Source organism: Cherax quadricarinatus, chromosome 6 (genome assembly GCF_038502225.1).
Source record: "Cherax quadricarinatus isolate ZL_2023a chromosome 6, ASM3850222v1, whole genome shotgun sequence".
In the NCBI taxonomy this organism is placed as follows: Eukaryota; Metazoa; Arthropoda; class Malacostraca; order Decapoda; family Parastacidae; genus Cherax; species Cherax quadricarinatus.
Genome location: NC_091297.1, coordinates 59,620,272 through 59,645,271, shown reverse-complemented (window position 1 = coordinate 59,645,271; position 25,000 = coordinate 59,620,272). Strand labels below are relative to the sequence as shown.

General features: G+C 44.2%; 1 protein-coding gene across 1 annotated transcript in view; it reads left to right on the top strand.

The window, feature by feature from the left end:
• The window catches only part of LOC128694554 (nephrin-like), a 147,881-nt gene that overhangs the window by 33,649 nt on the left and 89,232 nt on the right, over window positions 1-25,000 (top strand). The window contains exon 2 of the mRNA XM_070079515.1: window positions 7,114-7,265. Coding sequence (XP_069935616.1) covers window positions 7,114-7,265 — 152 coding nt within the window. The remainder of the gene's footprint in view (window positions 1-7,113; window positions 7,266-25,000) is intronic.

Genomic DNA, 25,000 nt, shown 5'->3' with positions numbered 1-25,000 from the left:
ACCTTTCTCCACCTGACCGAGCATTCCCATCCTATATATAGCCACGTGTGTTTCACCCAGGTAGATCTGTTTGTAGAATTGACACACTTATGCAACACATGGGAATCTTTATTGAAGATACGTTTCGCCACACAGTGGCTTCATCAGTCCAATACAAAGTAGAAATGGGTAAGGAGAGGAGAAGTTTGAGGTAATCAGTCCCTCAACCTGGAATCGATGTGTTCAGTCCATCACTCTTGTAGGAAGTACAGCATAGGGCCAGAGAGGTGGCTTATATACTGCGGTGAGATGAGGTGAAGCAGGAGGAGGCGGGATCTTAGTGGGACCTGCCACTAGTGTAAGTAGGTCGTCGTCCAAAGGTTGGGCAAGCGTTGAAGTCTTTGTACCAGAGTGATGGACTGAACTCATCGATTCCAGGTTGAGGGACTGATTACCTCAAACTTCTCCTCTCCTTACCCATTTCTGCTTTGTATTGGACTGATGAAGCCACTATGTGCCGAAACGTATCTTCAATATTGATTCCCATGTGTTGCATAAGTGTCTCAATTCTTCAACTTGTCGTTTTCTAAACCATTCATCACACAGATCTGTTTGTGACTTGATAAAGCCCACTGTGTGGGCGAAACGTTGTCAATAAAGGATCACATTATACTACTTAAGTGTTTATATTTTCATTGGGTCGGTATTTTATACCATTTATTTCCTTAAGTTTCCATTATGTTGCTTCATCTTCTCTCCAGGCTGAGGGACTGACCACCTCAAAACTACGCCTTCTAGGGCGATGGACTGATTATATTGTCTTCACATCTCTACTGTTTCTGTTGCCTCTGTATTCGACTGAAGAAGCCTTCTGTGTAGGCGATACCTTTCGAAATAAAGATATATAACTGCTGCACATGTGTCTTATTTATCGACTTGTCACTACTGTATACCATCATATTGAATGTAGTAGTAGTAGTAATAGTAGTACTGTAGTAGTACTACTACTGTAATAACAGTACTACTACTGTAATAATAGTACTACTACTGTAATAATAGTACTACTACTGTAATAATAGTACTACTACTGTAATAGTAGTACTACTACTGTAATAATAGTACTACTACTGTAATAATAGTACTACTACTGTAATAATAGTACTACTACTGTAATAATAGTACTACTACTGTAATAATAGTACTACTACTGTAATAATAGTACTACTACTGTAATAGTAGTACTACTACTGTAATAATAGTACTACTACTGTAATAATAGTACTACTACTGTAATAGTAGTACTACTACTGTAATAATAGTACTACTACTGTAATAATAGTACTACTACTGTAATAGTAGTACTACTACTGTAATAATAGTACTACTACTGTAATAATAGTACTACTACTGTAATAATAGTACTACTACTGTAATAATAGTACTACTACTGTAATAATAGCACTAATACTGTAATAATAGTACTACTACTGTAATAATAGTACTACTACTGTAATAATAGTACTACTACTGTAATAATAGTACTACTACTGTAATAATAGTACTACTACTGTAATAATAGTACTACTACTGTAATAATAGTACTACTACTGTAATAATAGTAGTACTACTGTAATAATAGTACTACTACTGTAATAATAGTACTACTACTGTAATAATAGTACTACTACTGTAATAGTAGTACTACTACTGTAATAATAGTACTACTACTGTAATAATAGTACTACTACTGTAATAATAGTACTACTACTGTAATAATAGTACTACTACTGTAATAATAGTACTACTACTGTAATAATAGTACTACTACTGTAATAATAGTACTACTACTGTAATAATAGTACTACTACTGTAATAATAGTAGTACTACTGTAATAATAGTACTACTACTGTAATAATAGTACTACTACTGTAATAATAGTAGTACTACTGTAATAATAGTACTACTACTGTAATAATAGTACTACTACTGTAATAATAGTAGTACTACTGTAATAATAGTACTACTTCTGTAATAATAGTACTACTACTGTAATAATAGTACTACTACTGTAATAATAGTACTACTACTGTAATAATAGTACTACTACTGTAATAATAGTACTACTACTGTAATAATAGTACTACTACTGTAATAATAGTACTACTACTGTTATAATAGTACTACTACTGTAATAATAGTACTACTACTGTAATAATAGTACTACTACTGTAATAATAGTACTACTACTGTAATAATAGTACTACTACTGTAATAATAGTACTACTACTGTAATAATAGTACTACTACTGTAATAATAGTACTACTACTGTTATAATAGTACTACTACTGTTATAATAGTACTACTACTGTAATAATAGTACTACTACTGTAATAATAGTACTACTACTGTAATAATAGTACTACTACTGTAATAATAGTACTACTACTGTAATAATAGTACTACTACTGTTATAATAGTACTACTACTGTAATAATAGTACTACTACTGTAATAATAGTACTACTACTGTAATAATAGTACTACTACTGTAATAATAGTACTACTACTGTTATAATAGTACTACTACTGTAATAATAGTACTACTACTGTAATAATAGTACTACTACTGTAATAATAGTACTACTACTGTAATAATAGTACTACTACTGTTATAATAGTACTACTACTGTTATAATAGTACTACTACTGTAATAATAGTACTACTACTGTAATAATAGTACTACTACTGTAATAATAGTACTACTACTGTAATAATAGTACTGCTACTGTAATAATAGTACTACTACTGTTATAATAGTACTACTACTGTAATAATAGTACTACTACTGTAATAATAGTACTACTACTGTAATAATAGTACTACTACTGTAATAATAGTACTACTACTGTAATAATAGTACTACTACTGTAATAATAGTACTACTACTGTAATAATAGTACTACTACTGTAATAATAGTACTACTACTGTAATAATAGTACTACTACTGTAATAATAGTACTACTACTGTAATAACAGTACTACTACTGTTATAATAGTACTACTACTGTAATAATAGTACTACTACTGTAATAATAGTACTACTACTGTAATAATAGTACTACTACTGTAATAATAGTACTACTACTGTAATAATAGTACTACTACTGTTATAATAGTACTACTACTGTAATAATAGTACTACTACTGTAATAATAGTACTACTACTGTAATAATAGTACTACTACTGTAATAATTGTACTACTACTGTTATAATAGTACTACTACTGTTATAATAGTACTACTACTGTTATAATAGTACTACTACTATAATAATAGTATTACTACTAACTCAGGTGCTACAGTATTTTACTTTCTTTCATTTGTTAGTATAAATGAAAATATTATTATTATAAATTTAAATATCTACCTTAGTTCATATTCTCACATTTGTTAAAATAATTAAGGTGCTAATTCATGTGCTAAAGTGTGTAATTTCATTGTTGTCCTATAATTTTCCCTAGCTTTTTTATTCTTTTTTAGCTTTAGAATGTTTACATAGTCTTATTCCTAAGTCTAGTTATAGATTCACTATAAATCTTTGATTACAAGCATTTATCTTGATACCAACCTTCCATCTGTATTAGCAAGTAAGATAAAGTAGTTAAGTATCGTAATTATTAATAACATAATATCTTATTCAAAAATATTGCTGTAGAGTCTTCAGGCATTGATACTTATGTAAACTTTTTATTAAATGAATTACACGAATCAAACAGCAACTGTAGTTAATATACAGCAGACCAAGCAAAGAAAATACTCAGAGCAAACAATAACATAACTATCTTTAATTACAATGTCAGATCCTTGAGCAAACATTATAATTACCTCACAGCATTACTCAATTCCCTTCATTCCAGTTTGTCAATCACCACATTCACAGAAACCTGGCTAAAGAATGGTATTACAGATGCCTATGTTATTCCTGGTTACACGGCCATACACAACTGTAGGATAGACCAGCATGGGCGTGGAGCAGCCATATACTACTCAAATCAATTTATATGTATCTATAAATCTTGCACAAGGGAGGAGCATGGTGAATATATCATAGCTAAATTTAAATCAAAAGACCTGCAAAAACCTCTCACAGTTATAAACATCTACAGAGCACCACAGTCAAACACTTACCACTTTAGTGAAAAATTAGGAAACTTGATAACTGATGCACATATGAAAAAAGACCACCTGCTGCTGACAGAAGTTTTCAACATAAATCTACTACATGAACAAGACCTACAAGTGATCGAAATCACAAACACTGTGAGCAACTGCTTGTTGCTACCAGCAATATCTAAATTTACAAGACTCTCTGAGACCAGTATCTCTTTAATAGACCACATCTGGACTAACACCATATTCCCTTTAAAATTAGGCATAATCACAGACAGCACCACAGACCACTACCCAACCTTTCTCACAACCAATCTAGGTAAATTGCCCCAAGACAATACTAAAGTTACCTTCAGACTACAAAACGAGACAGCTGTAAATAACTTCATAGCAGCTATGAATAACATCGACTGGCAAAATGAGCTCGAAACATATAGAGATGTGAATGAATCTATAAACAATTTTCTAAAAAAAAGCCCATTACCTCTATAACAAACATTGCCCTAAAAAACTAAACAGATCACAACTAAGAGACTGAATAGTCCCTGGCTAACACCCAGCATCCTTAAATCCATTAACACAAATCACCAATATGAAAAACAGTACAGAATGGGTCAAATAACTAGAGAACAGTCTAAATGTTACTCATCAGCTCTTACCAGCCTGATAAGAAGGTCTAAAAAAATTGTATTATGAAAGCAGATTACAAAACATCAAAGGTGATATGAAAAAGACCTGGAAAACTCTATCTGAAATTCTTGGAACTTAAAAGATATCCAAAAACAAAACAATCAAATTAACAAAATCAGTTGAACCCCAACTCCCACCAACTGACACAGCAAACAGATTCAGTGTTACCTTCTCCACTACAGGAAAGAACCTAGCACGCAAAATCTCAAACTCAAACACCCGTCCGTCAGATTATCTCACAAGCAACTACCCGAACACACTATTCCTAGCTCCAACCAACCCAACAGAAGTCTCGCTCATCATCAACACCTTTAAAAACAAGGCAGGAGACATAAACAACTTACCAACTTTTATGTACAAAAAAAGCTTCTCAAGTATTGTCACCAATTATTGCAACACTTTTTAACAAATCCATTGAATCCTCCACCTTCCCAACAATTCTCAAAATAACAAAAGTCACTTAGATCCACAGTGGAGGTGACCAAGCTGACTTGTATAACTATAGACCAGTATCTAACTTACCAGTCCTCTCTAAAATCATTGAAAAAATAATTCATAGATGGATCTGTTCCTACCTTGTCTCACATAACATACTAAACCCCTGTCAGTTTGGATTCAGGAATAATAAAAGCACAAATGATGCTATCATACACATGCTAGAACTAATATATACCACTCTCGGAAAGGATGAAGTCTCACTGGGAATTTTCATTGATTTACGTAAAGCTTTTGATACAGTCGACCATGAACTGCTGTACACTAAATTAACACTCTGTGGTATAAGAGGCCACTCCCTCAACTACCTAAAGTCATACCTTAGTAACAGAAGCCAATATGTGTACACAGATGGTGCAAACTCTTCCACTCAACCAATCACAGTAGGAGTCCCACAGGGAAGTGTCCTTGGACCACTCCTCTTTCTCATCTATATCAATGACCTACCGAATGCATCACAGCTAGTCAAACCCACATTATTTACAGATGACACTACATACGTCTTCTCTCACCCAAACCCAATCATACTCGCCAACAGTGTCAATGCCGAATTGCAGAAAATATCTGCCTGGATGATGACTAATAAACTCACCCTGGATACTGACAAAACCCACTTCATTCAGTTTGGAAACAAAGCTGCAAATGTTTCACTTAACATAACGCTAAATGGATCTCCCGTCACAAGACTCACAGAGGGAAAATTCCTAGGAATGCACCTTGACAGTAGCCTCAAGTTCCAGACACATATACAACAAATAACCAAGAAAATCTCTATGACTGTAGGCATACTATCAAAGACAATACTATGTTCCACAATCAGCTCTCCTTACACTGTATCATTCACCCATCTACCCTTATCTCACATGGAATTTGTGCATGGGAATCAACAACATTAAATCACCTAAGACCACTAATAACCCAGCAAAAGGATGCAGTCAGAATGATAACAAATTCACACTCCCGACGGCATACTCCACTAATATTCTGCTCACCATTAAGAGTATCCATACTTATTAATGTGCCTACTACATACATAGAACAATACACGCTAACATAAACCCTCCACTCAAACTTCTCCTCACCAACTGTAACAGGTCACACGACCATAACACAAGACACAGATCTCTTTTTGATGTACCCCGTGTCCATATCACACTGTGTAAAAACTCTATGCACATAAAAAGCCCCAAAATTTGGAATTCATTACCCGGTCTGAAAATCAATTTAAGACTCTTCTCAAAAGCCACTTAATCACACTAGACTAAATACTCAATACTCAATATTTAACATTACCAATAAATCTACCAGTTACCTATATCTTAAAACTTCAAGACTAGACGACCAAGTTCATATATTGACAAATTACTACATAGAAGTATACATACCTACCAAAAGCAGTATTGCCCTTCACCAAATTGTAGCATTCTCATACTGTAAACTACTGTAAACTGCTCTTGAATCATGTTTCATAAAAAAACATTTTTGAATATATGAATATATCCTTTGGTTTGCATAAATTAGATTCACTTATAATTAATAGAACTACTGTACAACTATGATAAATTTCTTTAGTGTTAAGTAGTCAGTAAGCCATTAAGTTAAGTCGGCCCATAATGCCAAGGCGTAATAGAGGCTCTCTTTGTACTGCAACCGATTATTGTAAAAATATAATCTCAATGTACTACTTGCAAAGAAATAAATAAATTTTGAATTTTGAATAGTAGTAGTAATAAGACTACACATTAACCCATCCTCACTTATCATTTTCTCCCACAGTTCCGCCTCTGGACGTGCGAATCCTGGGCACGGTGGAGAGCTTGTCTGAGGGTGAGAGATATGCCATCGTTTGTGAGTCATCCGGTTCGAGGCCCACTGCTACCATCACCTGGTGGAAAGACGGCATGCTCATGACGGACACCAAAAGCCAGGTGAGTGCCACCAAGAGCCAGGCGAGTGCCATGGCCTCATTCATACCGCTGGGTATATTAAGATTACAAGAAACAGGTGATATCTTAACATGTAATATAACCACAGCGAAAAACAAACTATGTTTCTAAACACGTTTGTGATTTTTCACATTATTAAGGAAAGTTGCTTGACAATGCGAGAAATCACGAACACGCTTAGGAATAATATGTATATGCAAATTACCTCACAGTCAACGGTGCAGAAATACCGTGAATATTACCGGTCTAATTAGAGATATGTAAACAATGACAAGATTGGAAAAGTGGAAATAAAGACATTGTTAGAAGAGAATCCTTTTATTGCGACGTTTCGCCCAAAGCCGGGGTTTATAAAAAATAATAAGAGATTTTTGAAGCAATGTAAAAAGAGAGCAAATGAGAGAGTGGGTGAGATGTTATCAACAAATTTTGTTGAAAATAAGAAAAAGTTTTGGAGTGAGATTAACAAGTTAAGAAAGCCTAGAGAACAAATGGATTTGTCAGTTAAAAATAGGAGAGGAGAGTTATTAAATGGAGAGTTAGAGGTATTGGGAAGATGGAGGGAATATTTTGAGGAATTGTTAAATGTTGATGAAGATAGGGAAGCTGTGACTTCGTGTATAGGACAAGGAGTTATAACATCTTGTAGGAGTGAGGAAGAACCAGTTGTGAGTGTGGAGGAAGTTCGTGAGGCAGTTGTTAGAATGAAAAGGGGGTAAGGCAGCCGGGATTGATGGGATAAAGATAGAAATGTTAAAAGCAGGTGGGGATATAGTGTTGGAGTGGTTGGTGCTTTTTTTTAATAAATGTATGGAAGAGGGTAAGGTACCTAGGGATTGGCAGAGAGCATGCATAGTTGCCTCGTTTAAAGGTAAAGGGGATAAAAGAGAGTGTAAAAATTATAAGGGAATAAGTCTGTTGCGTATACCTGGTAAAGCGCATTATTGAAAGAAATAAGAGTAAGACGGAGAGCTGGATAGCAGATGAACAAGGAGGCTTAAGGAAGGGTAGGGGGTGTGTTTGCAGTGAAACATATAGATGAACAGTATTTAGTTAAGGGTAAAGAGGTTTTTGTGGCTTTTATAGATATGGAAAAGGCGTATGACAGGGTGAATAGCGGGGCAATGTGGCAGATGTTGCAAATGTATGGAATAGGAGGCAGGTTATTGCAAGCACAGAAGTCTTTACGAGGATAATGAGGCTCAGGTTAAAGTATGCAGGTGAAAAGGAGATTATTTCCGAGTAAAAGTAGGCCTTAGACAGGGATGTGTGATGTCACCATGGTTGTTCAATATATTTGTAGATGGAATTGTAGGAGAAGTGAATGCTCGGGTGTTGGTAAGAGGTGTGGGGTTAAAAGATAAAGAATCTAACACAAAATGGGAGTTGTCACAGTTGAAATTTGCTGATGACACTGTTTTTGGGGGATTCTGAAGAGAAGTTGCAGAGGTTGGTTGATGAGTTTGGTAGGGTATGTAAAAGAAGGAAATTAAAAGTGAATGTAGGAAACAGTAAGGTGATAAGGATAACCAAAAATTTAGGTAATGGAAGATTGGATATCAGATTGGATGGAGAGTATGGAGGAGGTGAATGTATTCAGATATTTGGAATTGGACGTGTCAGCAGATTGGTTTATGAAAGATAAGGTGAATCATAGAATCGATGAGGGGAAAAGGGTGAGTGGTGCACTTAGCAGTCTGTGGAGACAAAGAACTTTGTCCATGAAAGCTAAGAGGGGAATGTATGAGAGTATAGTTATTCCAACGCTTTTGTATGGGTTTGAGGCATGGGTGGTGAATGTTGCAACAAGGAGAAGGCTGGAGGGAGTGGAGATGTCATGTCTGAGGGCAATGAGTGGTGTGAATATAATGTAGAGAATTCGTAGTTTGGAGATGAGGAGGTGTGGGATGACCAAAACTATTATCCAGAGGGCTGAGGGGGGTGGGGTTATTGAGATGCTTTGGATATGTAGAGAGGATGAAACGAAATAGAATGACTTCGAGAGTGTATAAATCTGTAGTGGAGGGAAGGCGGGGTATGGGTCGGGCTAGGAAAGGTTGGAGGGATGGGGTAGAGGAGGTTTTGTGTGCGAAGGGCTTGGACTTCCAGCAACCGTACGTGAGCATGTTAGACAGGAGAAAATGGAGACAAATGCTTTTTAGGACTTGACGTGCTGTTGGAGTGTAAGCACGGTAACATTTATGAAGGGATTCAGGGAAACCGGTAGGCCGGACTTGATTCCTGGAGATGAGAATTACAGTGTCTGCACTCTGAAGGAGGGATATTAATGTTGCAGTTTTATAACTGTAGTGTAAAGCACCCTTCTGGCAAGACAGTGATGGAGTGAATGATGGTGAAAGTTTTTCTTTTTCTGGCCACCCTGCCTTGATAGGAAACGGGCAATGTGTTTATATATATATATATATATATATATATATATATATATAGATATATATATATATATATATATATATATATATATATATATATGTATATATATGTCGTGCCGAATATGTAAAACTGATCAATTAGCAAGAACTCATTTAAAATTAAGTCGTTTCTAAAATTTTCTCTTATACGTTTAAAGATATATTTTTTTCATTAATGTTAATGTAAAAAAATTTAATTTTGCACCAAAAGAATCTTAGAAAACTTACCTAACCTTATTATAACAAGAACAATGTATTTTAGCCTAACCCAACTATATATATTTTAGATTTGTTTACAATAATTTAATACTAAACAAACACAGTGAAATATATTTTTTTCGTTAGGTTCAGAATGATTTTGGCGAAATTATTGCATACACAAATTTTCGCTTGTCCTATATGGCAAGATGGACGTTGCTATTTAAGCCAAGATGGCAAGTTCTGCCTATTCGGCACGACATATATATATATATATATATATATATATATATATATATATATATATATATATATATATATATATATATGTGTGTGTGTGTGTGTGTGTGTGTGTGTGTGTGTGTGTGTGTGTGTGTGTGTGTGTGTGTGTGTGTGTGTGTGTGTGTGTGTGTACTCACCTAGTTGAGGTTGCGAGGGTCGAGTCCGAGCTCCTGGCCCCGCCTCTTCACTGATCGCTACTAGGTCACTCTCCCTGAGCCGTGAGCTTTTTCATACCTCTGCTTAAAGCTATGTATGGCTCCTGCCTCCACTACATCGCTTCCCAAACTATTCCACTTACTGACTACGCTGTGGCTGAAGAAATACTTCCTAACATCCCTGTGATTCATCTGTGTCTTCAACTTCCAACTGTGTCCCCTTGTTACTGTGTCCAATCTCTGGAACATCCTGTCTTTGTCCACCTTGTCAATTCCTCTCAGTATTTTGTATGTCGTTATCATGTCCCCCCTATCTCTCCTGTCCTCCAGTGTCGTCAGGTTGATTTCCCTTAACCTCTCCTCGTAGGACATACCTCTTAGCTCTGGGACTATTCTTGTTGCAAACCTTTGCACTTTCTCTAGTTTCTTTACGTGCTTGGCTAGGTATGGGTTCCAAACTGGTGCCGCATACTCCAATATGGGCCTAACGTACACGGTGTACAGGGTCCTGAATGATTCCTTATTAAGATGTCGGAATGCTGTTCTGAGGTTTGCTAGGCGCCCATATGCTGCAGCAGTTATTTGGTTGATGTGCGCTTCAGGAGATGTGCCTGGTGTTATACTCACCCCAAGATCTTTTTCCTTGAGTGAGGTTTGTAGTCTCTGACCCCCTAGAATGTACTCCGTCTGCGGTCTTCTTTGCCCTTCCCCAATCTTCATGACTTTGCACTTGGTGGGATTGAACTCCAGGAGCCAATTGCTGGACCAGGTCTGCAGCCTGTCCAGATCCCTTTGTAGTTCTGCCTGGTCTTCGATCGAGTGAATTCTTCTCATCAACTTTGCGTCATCTGCAAACAGGGACACCTCAGAGTCTATTCCTTCCGTCATGTCGTTCACAAATACCAGAAACAGCACTGGTCCTAGGACTGACCCCTGTGGGACCCCGCTGGTCACAGGTGCCCACTCTGACACCTCGCCACGTACCATGACTCGCTGCTGTCTTCCTGACAAGTATTCCCTGATCCATTGTAGTGCCTTCCCTGTTATCCCTGCTTGGTCCTCCAGTTTTTGCACCAATCTCTTGTATGGAACTGTGTCAAACGCCTTCTTGCAGTCCAAGAAAATGCAATCTACCCACCCCTCTCTCTCTTGTCTTACTGCTGTCACCATGTCATAGAACTTCAGTAGGTCTGTGACACAGGATTTCCCGTCCCTGAAACCATGTTGGCTGCTGTTGATGAGATCGTTCCTTTGTAGGTGTTCCACCACTCTTCTGATAATCTTCTCCATGATTTTGCATACTATACATGTGTGTGTGTGTGTGTGTGTGTGTGTGTGTGTGTGTGTGTGTGTGTGCACTCACCTATTTGTGGTTGCAGGGGTCGAGTCATAGCTCCTGGTCCCGCCTCTTCACTGATTGCTACTAGGTCTTCTCTCTCCCTGCTCCATGAGCTTTATCAAACCTCGTCTTAAAACTATGTATGGTTCCGGCCTCCACTACGTCACTTTATGTATGTTCCACTGCCTGAGAACTCTATGACTAAAGAAATACTTCCTAACATCCCTTTGGCTCATCTGAGTCTTCAACTTCCAATTGTGACCTCTTGTTTCTGTGTCCCCTTCCTGGAACATCCTGTCTCTGTCCACCTTTTCTATTCCGGGCAGCATTTTATGTATCGTCATCATGTGTCCCTTGACCCTTTTTCTTCCAGTGTCGTCAGGCCGATTTCCCTTAACCTTTAACTTTTTTTCGTAGGACTATCCCCATAGCTCTGGGTCTAGTCTTGTTGCAAACCTTTGCACTTTCTCTAATTTCTTGATGTGATTGACCAGGTGTGGATTCCAAACTGGTGCTGCATACTCCAGTATGGGCCTGACGTATATGGTGTACAGAGTCTTGAACGATTCCTTACTGAGGTATCGGAACGCTATCCTTAGGTTTGCCAAACGCCCGTATGCTGCAGCAGTTATTTGATTGATGTGTGCCTCAGATGTGCTCGGTATTATACTCACCCCAAGATTTTTTTCCATGAGTGAGGTTTGCAGTCTTTGGCCACCTAGACTATACTGTGTCTGCGGTCTTCTTTGCCCTTCCCCGATCTTCATGACTTGGCATTTGGCAGGGTTAAATTAAAGGATCCAGTTGCTGGACCAGGCTTGTAGCCTGTCCAGGTCTCTTTGTAGTCCTGCCTGATCCTCGATCTATTTGATTCTCCTCATTAACTTCACATCATCTTCAAACAAGGACACTTCTGAGTCTATCCTTTTCGTTATGTCATTCACATATACCAAAAGCAGCACAGGTCCTACGACTGACCCCTGTGGAACCCCGCTTGTCACAGGCACCCACTGTGATACCTCGTCACGTACCATGACTCGTTGTTGCCTCCCTGTGAGGTATTCTCTGATCCATTGCAGTGCCTTTTCTGTTATGTGTGCCTGATCCTCTTGCTTTTGCACTAATCTCTTGTGAGGAACTGTGTCGAAGTCCTTCTTGCAGTACAAGAAAATGCAGTCTATCCAACTCTCTCTCGCTTGTCGTACATCTGTCACCTTGTCATAAAACTTCAGTAGGTTTGTGACACAAGATTTTCCTTCCCTGAAACCGTGCTGGTTGTCGATTATACACTTGTTTATTTCTAGAAGCTCCACCACTCCCCTTGTGATGATCTCCATGACTTTGCATACTATAAACGTTAGTGACACAGGTCTGTAGTTTAATGCCTCGTGTCTGTCTCCATTTTTAAAAAATTTGGACTACATTTGCCGTATTCCATACTTCGGGTAGTTGCCCAGTTTCAATGGATGTGTTGAAGATCTTTGTTAGTGGCACACATAGCATATCTGCTCCTTCCCTAAGGACCCAGAGAGGGATGTTGTCTGGTCCCATCACCTTTGAGATATCAAGTTCACATAGGAGCTTCTTCATCTCCTCCTCGGTTATGTGTACCTCATCCAGCACTTGTTGGTGTACCTCCCTGTTCTGATTTCCTGGAGTGCTACCGGTTTCCACTGTAAATACTTCTTTAAATCTCATGTTGAGCATTTGCATACCACACCTTCAACATCTTTTCTAAAACTGTGGTCTGGGGAGAGGGAGGGGTAAACTGAGGTTGGGGAAGTGGGAGACCTGATAAGGAACTATGGGTGGTTGCTGTGGGGGTGGAGTTTGTAATTAGGTGGGTGAGGGCATTGGATATGGCATGTGTGTTTTGGGTTAGAATGTTTGGTTGCATTGGGGTTGTCCTGGTTGGGGGGCTTCTGTAGGTGGTTGTGAGAGAGGCTGTATTTGATCTTCCTCTTGAGTCTGGGTTCTCCTGTCCATCTCCATCTTCACCTCTCTTTCCTCCTTTCGTCTTTATACCATCTGTGTGTGTGTGTGTGTGTGTGTGTGTGTGTGTGTGTGTGTGTGTGTGTGTGTGTGTGTGTGTGTGTGTGTGTGTGTGTGTGTGTGTGTGTGTGTGTGTGTGTGTGTGTGTGTGTGTGTGTGTGTGTGTGTGTGTGTGTGTGTGTGTGTGTGTGTGTGTGTGTGTGTGGACTCCACCAGTCCCCGTGGAGTGGGGTCCATGAGTCTTTTCTGGTGTCAGTAGTACGTACTGTAGTATCTCAGTTAGCCATGAGTCACCACCTTCCCTGACTATGTGGCTCAACCGTTAGTGACTCACTGCTGACCTAGCATAATGTTTGAATGCCGCCGTTGCCCTCCGGGCACTGGGCAGCACAGTTCAAAATGACACTTGGTGGCAGCGGTGGGATTCAGACATCATGTTAGGTTAGCAGTGAGTCACTAACAGTTTAGCCACACAGTCAGGGAAGATGGTGACTCATGGCTAACTGAGATACTACAGTACATACTACTGACACTGGTGTGGACTCTACCAGTTCTCTCTGGTGTGAATTGTACGAGTACTCCCTGGTGTGGACTCCACCAGTCTTCCCTGGTGTGGACTCCACCAGTCCTTCCTGGTGTGTACTCCACCAGTCTTCCCTGGTGTGGACTCCACCAATCCTTCCTGGTGTGGACTCCACCAGTCTTCCCTGGTGTGGACTCCACCAATCCTTCCTGGTGTGGACTCCACCAGTCTTCCATGGTGTAGACTCCACCAGTCCTACTTGGGGTGTACTCCACCAGTCCTCCCTGGTGTGAACTGCCCCAGTCCTCCCTGGTGTGGACTCCACCAGCCCTCCCTAGTGGGGACTCCACAAGTCCCCCCTGGTGTAAACTCAAGCAGTCCTCCCTGGTGTCGACGCCACTAGTCCTCCCTGGTGTGGACTCCAGAAGTCCTCCCTGGTGTCGACTCCACCAGTTATCCCTGGTGTCGACTCCACCAGTCCTCCCTGGTGTCGACTCCACCAGTTCTTCCTGGTGTCGACTCCACCAGTTCTTCCTGGTGTTGACTCCACCAGTCCTCCCTGGTGTCGACTCCACCAGTTCTTCCTGGTGTCGACTCCACCAGTTCTTGCTGGTGTCGACTCCACCAGTCCTCCCTGGTGTCGACTCCACAAGTCTTCCCTGGTGTCGACTCCACCAGTCTTCCCTTGTATCGACTCCACCAGTTCTCCCTGGTGTCGACTCCACCAGTCTTCCCTGGTGTCGACTCCACCAGTTCTCCCTGTTGTCGACTCCACTAGTTTTTCATGGTGTCGACTCCACCAGTACTCCCTGGTGTCGACTCCACCAGTCTTCCCTGGTGTCGAATTCACTAGTCCTCCTTGGTGTCGACTCCACCAGTCCTCCCTGGTGTGGACTCCACCAGTCTTCCCTCGTGTCGACTTCACTAGTCCTCCTTGGTGTCGACTCCACCAGACTTCCCTGGTGTCGACTCCACCAGTTCTCCCTGGTGTCGGCTACACCAGTCCTCCCTGGTGTCGACTCCACCAGTCCTCCCTGGTGTCGACTCCACCAGTCTCTTCCCTGGTGTCGACTCCACCAGTTCTCCCTGGTGTCGACTTCACTAGTCTCCCCTGGTGTCGACTCCACCAGTTCTCCCTGGTGTCGACTCCACCAGTCTTCCCTGGTGTCGACTTCACTAGTTCTCCCTGGTGTGGACTCCACCAGTCCTCCCTGGTGTGGACTTTACCAGTCTTCCCTGGTGTCGACTTCACTAGTCCTCCCTGGTGTGGACTCCACCAGTCCTCTCTGGTGTGGACTCCACCAGTCCTCCCTGGTGTGGACTCCACCAACCTTCCCTGGTGTCGACTTCACTAGTCCTCCCTGGTGTGGACTCCACCAGTCCTCCCTGGTGTCTATTTCACTAGTTCTCCCTGGTGTCGACTTCACTAGTTCTCCCTGGTGTCGACTTCACTAGTCCTCCCTGGTGTGGACTCCACCAGTCCTCCCTGGTGTCTATTTCACTAGTTCTCCCTGGTGTCGACTTCACTAGTTCTCCCTGGTGTCAGCTTCACTAGTCCTCCCTGGTGTGGACTTCACTAGTCCTCCTTGTTGTGGGCTCCACCAGTCCTCCCTGGTGTGGACTCCACCAGTCTTCCCTGGTGTCGACTTCACTAGTCCTCCTGGTGTCGACTTCACTAGTCCTCCCTGGTGTCGACTTCACTAGTCCTCCCTGGTGTCAACTTCACTAGTCCTCCCTGGTGTCGAGTTCACTAGTCCTCCTTGGTGTGGACTCCAACAGTCCTCCCTGGTGTCGACTTCACTAGTCCTCCCTGGTGTCGACTTCACTAGTCCTCCCTGGTGTCGACTTCACTAGTCCTCCCTGGTGTCGACTTCACTAGTCCTCCCTGGTGTCGACTTCACTAGTCCTCCCTGGTGTGGACTCCACCAGTCGTCCCTGGTGTCGACTCCACCAGTTATCCCTGGTGTCGACTCCACCAGTTCTTCCTGGTGTTGACTCCACCAGTCCTCCCTGGTGTCGACTCCACCAGTTCTTCCTGGTGTCGACTCCACCAGTTCTTGCTGGTGTCGACTCCACCAGTCCTCCCTGGTGTCGACTCCACCAGTCTTCCCTGGTGTCGACTCCACCAGTCTTCCCTTGTATCGACTCCACCAGTCGTCCCTGGTGTCGACTCCACCAGTTATCCCTGGTGTCGACTCCACCAGTTCTTCCTGGTGTTGACTCCACCAGTCCTCCCTGGTGTCGACTCCACCAGTTCTTCCTGGTGTCGACTCCACCAGTTTTTGCTGGTGTCGACTCCACCAGTCCTCCCTGGTGTCGACTCCACCAGTCTTTCCTGGTGTCGACTCCACCAGTTCTCCCTGTTGTCGACTCCACTAGTTTTTCATGGTGTCGACTCCACCAGTACTCCCTGGTGTCGACTCCACCAGTTATCCCTGGTGTCGACTCCACCAGTTCTTCCTGGTGTTGACTCCACCAGTCCTCCCTGGTGTCGACTCCACCAGTTCTCCCTGGTGTCGACTCCACCAGTCTTCCCTGGTGTCGAATTCACTAGTCCTCCTTGGTGTCGACTCCACCAGTCCTCCCTGGTGTGGACTCCACTAGTCTTCCCTGGTGTCGACTTCACTAGTCCTCCTTGGTGTCGACTCCACCAGACTTCCCTGGTGTCGACTCCACCAGTTCTCCCTGGTGTCGGCTACACCAGTCCTCCCTGGTGTCGACTCCACCAGTCCTCCCTGGTGTCGACTCCACCAGTCTTCCCTGGTGTCGACTCCACCAGTCCTCCCTGGTGTCGACTCCACCAGTTTCCCCTGGTGTCGACTCCACCAGTTCTCCCTGGTGTCGACTCCACCAGTCTTCCCTGGTGTGTACTCCACCAGTCTTTCCTAGTGTCGACTTCACTAGTCCTCCCAGGTGTGGACTCCACCAGTCCTCCCTGTTGTGGACTCCACCAGTCCTCCCTGGTGTGGACTTCACCAGTCTTCCCTGGTGTCGACTTCACTAGTCCTCCCTGGTGTGGACTCCACCAGACTTCCCCGGTGTCGACTCCACCAGTTCTTCCTGGTGTCAATTCCACCAGTCCTCCCTGGTGTGGACTCCACCAGTCTTCCTTTGTGTGGACTCCAGCAGTCCTCCCTGGTGTGGACTCCACCAGTCTTCCCTGGTGTCGACGCCACTAGTTCTTCCTGGTGTCGACTTCACTAGTTCTCCCTGGTGTGGACTCCACCAGTCCTCCCTGGTGTGGACTCCACCAGTCTTCCCTGGTGTCGACTTCACTAGTCCTCCCTGGTGTGGACTCCACCAGTCCTCCCTGGTGTGGACTCCACCAGTCCTCCCTGGTGTGGACTCCACCAGTCTTCCCTGGTGTCGACTTCACTAGTCCTCCCTGGTGTGGACTCCACCAGTTCTCCCTGGTGTCTATTTCACTAGTTCTCCCTGGTGTCGACTTCACTAGTTCTCCCTGGTGTCAGCTTCACTAGTCCTCCCTGGTGTCGACTTCAATAGTCCTCCTTGGTGTGGACTCCACCAGTCCTCCCTGGTGTGGACTCCACCAGTATTCCCTGGTGTGGACTTCATTAGTTCTCCCTGGTGTCGACTTCACTAGTCCTCCCTGGTGTCGACTTCACTAGTCCTCCCTGGTGTCAACTTCACTAGTCCTCCCTGGTGTCGACTTCACTAGTCCTCCTTGGTGTGGACTCCACCAGTCCTCCCTGGTGTGGACTCCACCAGTCTTCCCTGGTGTGGACTTCACTAGTTCTCCCTGGTGTCGACTTCACTAGTCGTCCCTGGTGTCGACTTCACTAGTCCTCCCTGGTGTCAACTTCACCAGTCCTCCCTGGTGTCGACTTCACTAGTCCTCCCTGGTGTCGACTTCACTAGTCCTCCCTGGTGTCGACTTCACTAGTCCTCCCTGGTGTCGACTTCACTAGTCCTCCCTGGTGTCGACTTCACTAGTCCTCCCTGGTGTCGACTTCACTAGTCCTCCCTGGTGTCGACTTCACTAGTTCTCCCTGGTGTCGGCTTCACTAGTCCTCCCTGGTGTCGACTTCACTAGTCCTCCCTGCTGTCGACTTCACTAGTCCTCCTTGGTGTCGGCTTCACTAGTTCTCCCTGGTGTCGGCTTCACTAGTCCTCCCTGGTGTCAACTTCACTAGTCCTCCCTGGTGTCGACTTCACTAGTCCTCCCTGGTGTCTCAACTTCACTAGTCCTCCCTGGTGTCGATTTCACTAGTCCTCCTTGGTGTGGACTCCACCAGTCCTCCCGGGTGTCGACTTCACTAGTCCTCCCTGGTGTCGACTTCACTAGTCCTCCCTGGTGTCGACTTCACTATTCCTCCCTGGTGTCGACTTCACTAGTCCTCCCTGGTGCCGACTTCACTAGTCCTCCCTGGTGTCGACTTCACTAGTCCTCCCTGGTGTCGCCTTCACTAGTCCTCCCTGGTGTCGACTTCACTAGTCCTCCCTGGTGTCGACTTCACTAGTCCTCCCTGGTGTCGATTTCACTAGTCCTCCTTGGTGTGGACTCCACCAGTCCTCCCGGGTGTCGACTTCACTAGTCCTCCCTGGTGTCGACTTCACTAGTCCTCCCTGGTGCCGACTTCACTAGTCCTCCCTGGTGCCGACTTCACTAGTCCTCCCTGGTGTCGACTTCACTAGTCCTCCCTGGTGTCGACTTCACTAGTCCTCCCTGGTGTCGATTTCACTAGTCCTCCTTGGTGTGGACTCCACCATTCCTCCCTGGTGTCGACTTCACTAGTCCTCCCTGGTGCCGACTTCACTAGTCCTCCCTGGTGTCGACTTCACTAGTCCTCCCTGGTGTCGACTTCACTAGTCCTCCCTGGTGTCGACTTCACTAGTCCTCCCTGGTGTCGATTTCACTAGTCCTCCTTGGTGTGGACTCCACCAGTCCTCCCGGGTGTCGACTTCACTAGTCCTCCCTGGTGTCGACTTCACTAGTCCTCCCTGGTGTCGACTTCACTAGTCCTCCCTGGTGTCGACTTCACTAGTCCTCCCTGGTGCCGACTTCACTAGTCCTCCCTGGTGCCGACTTCACTAGTCCTCCCTGGTGTCGACTTCACTAGTCCTCCCTGGTGTCGACTTCACTAGTCCTCCCTGGTGTCGATTTCACTAGTCCTCCTTGGTGTGGACTCCACCAGTCCTCCCTGGTGTCGACTTCACTAGTCCTCCCTGGTGCCGACTTCACTAGTCCTCCCTGGTGTCGACTTCACTAGTCCTCCCTGGTGTCGACTTCACTAGTCCTCCCTGGTGTCGACTTCACTAGTCCTCCCTGGTGTCGACTTCACTAGTCCTCCCTGGTGTCGATTTCACTAGTCCTCCTTGGTGTGGACTCCACCAGTCCTCCCGGGTGTCGACTTCACTAGTCCTCCCTGGTGCCGACTTCACTAGTCCTCCCTGGTGCCGACTTCACTAGTCCTCCCTGGTGTCGACTTCACTAGTCCTCCCTGGTGTCGACTTCACTAGTCCTCCCTGGTGTCGACTTCACTAGTCCTCCCTGGTGTCGACTTCACTATTCCTCCCTGGTGTCGACTTCACTAGTCCTCCCTGGTGTCGACTTCACTAGTCCTCCCTGGTGTCGGCTCCTCCTCCTACGCAACTATCACTATCCGACGGTCGTAAATAACAACATAACATTATTTTAATCCTGGTTGAAGCTACCAGAAGTACCCAGTGTTTATTAATTAATCAAACAGCTCACCCGGGGTGAGAAGAGGGAAAAACGTAGGATACGGAGGGAGAACGTTAATCAAGAGTAACGTTCATTGTTCTCTCTATCTCACTCCCCTCCCCTCTCTCATGTCTCTCTCTCTCTGTCTCTCCCTCCCCCTCTCTCATATCTCTACCCACCTCTCTCATGTCTCTCCCTCCCCTTCTCTCATATCTCTCCCCCCTCTCTCATGTCTCTCCCTCTCCTTCTCTCATATCTCTCCCCCCTCTCTCATGTCTCTCCCTCCCCCTCTCTCATATCTCTCCTCCTCTCTCATGTCTCTCCCTCTCCTTCTCTCATATCTCTCCCCCCTCTCTCATGTCTCTCCCTCCCCCTCTCTCATATCTCTCCTCCTCTCTCATGTCTCTCCCTCCCCTCTCTCATATCTCTCCTCCTCTCTCATGTCTCTCCCTCCCCTCTCTCATATCTCTCCCCCTCTCTCATGTCTCTCCCTCCCCCTCTCTCATATCTCTACCCACCTCTCTCATGTCTCTCCCTCCCCCTCTCTCATATCTCTCCTCCTCTCTCATGTCTCTCCCTCCCCTCTCTCATATCTCTCCCCCTCTCTCATGTCTCTCCCTCCCCCTCTCTCATATCTCTACCCCCCTCTCTCATGTCTCTCCCTCCCCTTCTCTTATATCTGTCCCCCCTCTCTCATGTCTCTCCCTGCCCCTCTCTCATTTCTCTCCCACTCTCTCATGTCTCTCCCACCCCCTCTCTCATATCTCTACCCACCTCTCTCATGTCTCTCTCTCCCCGTCTCTCATATCTCTCCCCCTCTCTCATGTCTCTCCCTCCTCCTGTCTCTTATATCTCCCTCACTCTCTCATGTCTCTCCCTCCCCTCTCTCATATCTCTCCCCCCTCTCTCATGTCTCTCCCTGACCCTCATATCTCTCCCCATCTCTCATGTCTCTCCCTCCCCTTTCTCATATCTCTTTCCCCCCTCTCTCATGTCTCTCCCTCCCCTCTCTCATATCTCTCCCCCTCTCATGTCTCTCTCTTCCCCTCTCTCATATCTCTCCCCCTCTCTCATGTCTCTCTCTTCCCCTCTCTCATATCTCTCCCCCCTATCTCATGTATCTCCCTCCTCTCTCTCATATCTCTTTCCCCCCTCTCTCATGTCTCTCTCTCCCCCTCTCACATATCTCTCCCCACTCTCTCATGTCTCTCTCTCCCCCTCTCTCATATCTCTCTCCCCCTCTCTCACGTCTCTCCCTCCCCCTCTCTCATATCTCTCCCCCTTCTCTCATGTCTCTCCCTCCCCTCTCTCATATCTCTCCCCTCTCTCTCATGTTTCTCCCTCCCCTCTCTCATATCTCTTCCCTTCTCTCTGATATCTCTCTCTCCCCCCCCTCTCTCATATCTCTTCCCCTCTCTCATGTCTCTCCCTCCCCCTTTCTCATATCTCTCCCCCTCTCATGTCTCTCCCTCCCTCTCTCTCATATCTCTCCCCCTCTCTCATGTCTCTCCCTCCTCCTCTCTCATATCTCTCCCTCCCTTTCTCATGTCTCTCCCTCCCCCTCTCTCATATCTCTCCCCCCTCTCTCATGTCTCTCCCTCCCCCTCTCTCATATCTCTCCCTCCCTCTCTCATGTCTCTCCCTCCACCTCTCATATATCTCCCCCTCTCTCATATCTCTCATCCCCCCTCTTTCATATCTGCACTTCCCTTTCATTCTCATCGCGCTCACCTCACACTTTACCCCTTCCTTCCCTTATACCACCACTTATCCCTTCACGTCTCCTCCCTTCCTTTCCTTAAACCACCACTTATCCCTTCACGTCTCCTCCCTTCCTTTCCTTAAACCACCACTTATCCTTTCACGTCTCCTCCCTTCCTTCCCTTAAACTACCACTTATCCCTTCACGTCTCCTATCTTCCTTCCCTTATACCACCACTTATCCCTTCACGTCTCCTCCCTTCCTTCCCTTAAACTACCACTTATCCCTTCACGTCTCCTCCCTTCCTTCCCTTATACCACCACTTATCCCTTCACGTCTCCTCCCTTTCTTCCCTTATACCACCACTTATCCCTTCACGTCTCCTCCCTTCCGTCCCTTAAACTACCACTTATCCCTTCACGTCTCCTCCCTTCCTTCCCTTATACCACCACTTATCCCTTCACGTCTCCTCCCTTCCTTCCCTTAAACTACCACTTATCCCTTCACGTCTCCTCTCTTCCTTCCCTTATACCACCACTTATCCCTTCACGTCTCCTCCCTTCCTTCCCTTAAACTACCACTTATCCCTTCACGTCTCCTCCCTTCCTTCCCTTATACCACCACTTATCCCTTCACGTCTCCTCCCTTCCTTCCCTTATACCACCACTTATCCCTTCACGTCTCCTCCCTTCCGTCCCTTAAACTACCACTTATCCCTTCACGTTTCCTCCCTTCCTTCCCTTATACCACCACTTATCCCTTCACGTCTCCTCCCTTCCTTCCCTTAAACTACCACTTATCGCTTCACGTCTCCTCCCTTCCTTCCCTTATACCACCACTTATCCCTTCACGTCTCCTCCCTTCCTTCCCTTAAACTACCACTTATCCCTTCACGTCTCCTCCCTTCCTTCCCTTAAACTACCACTTATCCCTTCACGTCTCCTCCCTTCCTTCCCTTATACCACCACTTATCCCTTCACGTCTCCTCCCTTCCTTCCCTTAAACTACCACTTATCCCTTCACGTCTCCTCCCTTCCTTCCCTTAAACTACCACTTATCCCTTCACGTCTCCTCCCTTCCTTCCCTTATACCACCACTTATCCCTTCACGTCTCCTCCCTTCCTTCCCTTAAACTACCACTTATCCCTTCACGTCTCCTCCCTTCCTTCCCTTAAACTACCACTTATCCCTTCACGTCTCCTCCCTTCCTTCCCTTCAAGAGTACGATCTCAACACCTACTCACTAGAAAGTGCTGCAAAATTTTTACCAAAGAGATTATGATTAAGATTCCAGATACGTTCACTCTGAGATGTACAAATATACCAGTGTGTGTTCACTCTGAGATGTGCAAATATACCAGTGTGTGTTCACTCTGAGATGTACAAATATACCAGTGTGTGTTCACTCTGAGATGTACAAATATACCAGTGTGTGTTCACTCTGAGATGTACAAATATACCAGTGTGTGTTCACTCTGAGATGTACAAATATACCAGTGTGTGTTCACCCTGAGATGTGCACATATACCAGTGTGTGTTCACCCTGAGATGTACAAATATACCAGTGTGTGTTCACTCTGAGATGTACAAATATACCAGTGTGTGTTCACTCTGAGATGTACAAATATACCAGTGTGTGTTCACTCTGAGATGTACAAATATACCAGTGTGTGTTCACTCTGAGATGTACAAATATACCAGTGTGTGTTCACCCTGAGATGTGCAAATATACCAGTGTGTGTTCACCCTGAGATGTGCAAATATACCAGTGTGTGTTCACCTTGAGATGTGCAAATATACCAGTGTGTGTTCACCCTGAGATGTGCAAATATACCAGTGTGTGCTCACCCTGAGATGTGCAAATATACCAGTGTGTGTTCACCCTGAGATGTGCAAATATACCAGTGTGTGTTCACCCTGAGATGTGCAAATATACCAGTGTGTGTTCACCCTGAGATGTGCAAATATACCAGGGTGTGTTCACCCTGAGATGTGCAAATATACCGGTGTGTGTTCAGCCTGAGATGTGCAAATATACCAGTGTGTGTTCACTCTGAGATGTGCAAATATACCGGTGTGTGTTCAGCCTGAGATGTGCAAATATACCAGTGTGTGTTCACCCTGAGATGTACAAATATACCAGTGTGTGTTCAGCCTGAGATGTGCAAATATACCGGTGTGTGTTCAGCCTGAGATGTGCAAATATACCAGTGTGTGTTCACCCTGAGATGTACAAATATACCAGTGTGTGTTCACCCTGAGATGTACAAATATACCAGTGTGTGTTCACTCTGAGATGTGCAAATATACCAGTGTGTGTTCACTCTGAGATGTGCAAATATACCAGTGTGTGTTCACCCTGAGATGTACAAATATACCAGTGTGTGTTCACTCTGAATGTACAAATATACCAGTGTGTGTTCACTCTGAGATGTGCAAATATACCAGTGTGTGTTCACTCTGAGATGTACAAATATACCAGTGTGTGTTCACCTTGAGATGTACAAATATACCAGTGTGTGTTCACTCTGAGATGTGCAAATATACCAGTGTGTGTTCACTCTGAGATGTGCAAATATACCAGTGTGTGTTCACTCTGAGATGTACAAATATACCAGTGTGTGTTCACCTTGAGATGTACAAATATACCAGTGTGTGTTCACTCTGAGATGTGCAAATATACCAGTGTGTGTTCACTCTGAGATGTACAAATATACCAGTGTGTGTTCACCTTGAGATGTACAAATATACCAGTGTGTGTTCACTCTGAGATGTGCAAATATACCAGTGTGTGTTCACTCTGAGATGTGCAAATATACCAGTGTGTGTTCACTCTGAGATGTACAAATATACCAGTGTGTGTTCACCTTGAGATGTACAAATATACCAGTGTGTGTTCACTCTGAGATGTGCAAATATACCAGTGTGTGTTCACTCTGAGATGTGCAAATATACCAGTGTGTGTTCACTCTGAGATGTACAAATATACCAGTGTGTGTTCACCTTGAGATGTACAAATATACCAGTGTGTGTTCACTCTGAGATGTGCAAATATACCAGTGTGTGTTCACTCTGAGATGTACAAATATACCAGTGTGTGTTCACTCTGAGATGTGCAAATATACCAGTGTGTGTTCACCCTGAGATGTACAAATATACCAGTGTGTGTTCACTCTGAGATGTGCAAATATACCAGTGTTTGTTCACCCTGAGATGTACAAATATACCAGTGTGTGTTCACTCTGAGATGTACAAATATACCAGTGTGTGTTCACTCTGAGATGTGCAAATATACCAGTGTGTGTTCACTCTGAGATGTGCAAATATACCAGTGTGTGTTCACTCTGAGATGTACAAATATACCAGTGTGTGTTCACCCTGAGATGTGCAAATATACCAGTGTGTGTTCAC